This window comes from Tarenaya hassleriana, unplaced genomic scaffold (assembly GCF_000463585.1).
Source record: "Tarenaya hassleriana unplaced genomic scaffold, ASM46358v1 Cleome15, whole genome shotgun sequence".
NCBI lineage: Eukaryota > Viridiplantae > Streptophyta > Magnoliopsida > Brassicales > Cleomaceae > Tarenaya > Tarenaya hassleriana.
The window spans coordinates 2,878,221-2,880,087 of record NW_010964923.1 but is presented as its reverse complement, the minus strand read 5'-3'; the positions used below and the strand labels follow the sequence as shown (position 1 = coordinate 2,880,087).

General features: G+C 29.2%; 1 protein-coding gene across 2 annotated transcripts in view; it reads right to left on the bottom strand.

The window, feature by feature from the left end:
- Window positions 1-860, bottom strand: part of LOC104809026 (sugar transport protein 4) — a 2,881-nt gene extending 2,021 nt beyond the window's left edge. Inside the window, exons 1-2 of one of the 2 annotated variants that reach the window (XM_019202027.1) lie at window positions 599-860; window positions 1-115 (exon numbers count right to left, since the gene is read on the bottom strand). In XM_019202027.1, the coding sequence (XP_019057572.1) occupies window positions 1-115; window positions 599-731 (248 nt within the window). In that variant the 5' untranslated portion in view covers window positions 732-860. The remainder of the gene's footprint in view (window positions 116-598) is intronic. The other variant, XM_010534907.2, reaches the window with a different exon arrangement.
- Window positions 861-1,867: the final 1,007 nt, after the last annotated feature.

Here is a 1,867-nt window from a genome sequence, read left to right as displayed (position 1 = left end):
AGCGTCAGGAGCTCACTATCGAATCGGCAGTATTCGTTCTCGTGCGCATTCTCCATCTTGTGGTACACGTGAGGGAAGAACTCCTTCAAGAACGGTTTCATCGACGTTACCCCTCCTGCAAGAAACCATTATACCAAAAAAAAAAAAATTAAGGATGATCATTTGGTTCGGTTGTAGAAAAACAAATCGATAAAATTAAAAAAAACGATATTAAAAAACGAAAAATGATATAATGGTAAAAAAAAATGAAATTTTCACCCAAACTTGGGTTGTTTGAACGCAAATAAAAAAATAATCAAATTCGATTTAAATTAAAGTCTGAATCCAATATAAAAAAATAGTACTTTTTCTATGGAAAACCTAAACGTCTATGGGTCCATAAAAAATAGAAACGAAAAAAAAAACTCGTTTTGGGTCGAGAGATCTTGGAATTCGAAATTCCAAGAATTTCATGCAAGTTTTACTATGAAATCGGGTCCAAATATGGTAATTTTAATTTCAAGATCATTACAAACAAAATCCCAAACAACCCCATATACGATTAAACCGTAAAAAATTTATAAAAAAAAAAGAGAGAGAGAGAGAAGGTACCACTAACCCGAAATTCCAAGATCGTATCCGAAAATCAGACCGCCGAATGCTCCAACGAAACATGTTACGAACACTTTCGGTGTCAATCGATAATTATATTCTCGAACCGGACCTTGATCTACAAATGCTCCTCCTGCCATTTTTTCTTGGATCGCCAACCCAAAAACTTATATAAATACCCAAGTTTTCGCCCTTGTCGGTTATTTAACTATATAAAAAGCACAAAATCTCTGTGACTCGAGTTCTTGATTTGAACTCGTTAGTGTCCGAGAAAAAGAAAGGATTGTGATTTTCGAAATTACGACGAGATCCCAACTTTATAGGGTTGAGAAATCAAAATATTAAATAAAATTTTAAAACTAAGAAATCTTGAATTTTCTAAATTTGAAGTAACCGCTAGCTGACTTTCAGGCAATAACAGTTGTGTGTGTATTTTTTTTGGACCGACAAGTGTAAAAAAAAAAACAGTTTTTTGCCTAGTCGTGTCCTTAATAACTTTTTTTTGTTTTGGTAATTTTAGTTGAAACATATTTTTAACTTCCTCTTTACGATTTAAACCTTATTTTTAGTTTTTGATATGGTAGAAGATATCTTACTATGATTGCAGCGACAATATGGGAACGAAAAACCGGAAATATTGGATAAGATAAGATCGATTCCCCTTATCTGATTTTCCAGTAAAAAAAAATTATTACGAAACAATTCAAAGATAGGATTTGGTAAAATTTTGACAACTCAATATTGATATAAAACTTGTCTTAAAGTTGGGGAATAATGAATTTTGTTGTAAATTTATATTATTTTTTGTGAATTTATTTGTAATTTTTTTTTACAAGTGATGAGTATTTTATATCTGATTTTTTTCTTTTTAAAAATTAAACAAACCACAGACCAAGGCACACCTAAAATTTAAATCCTAACTCAGTGTCTTGATTTGACTGTCCTATCTTGTTCTAGTTTTTTTACTATAAAAAATTTCATTTCCTTAATTTTTTTTCTCTTACTTCGTGAAAAAAGAAAACATTTTGTTTCATTTCCTAATTTTATAAGAAAAAATGTATAGTATTATCAAAATAAGGATGTTTTTATTTGTATTTACAAATCTTGCTAAATTTTTTGCATGAATAATATATATATAGATATATATTATATATCTTAGAATTCAAATTTGACTCACATAATGATCTTCCTAAAATTATCGTAAAACATCTTATATCATATACATAAATTACTGCCGAAGTGACGATAGAATAAGGATAATATTTAAGAATTTATT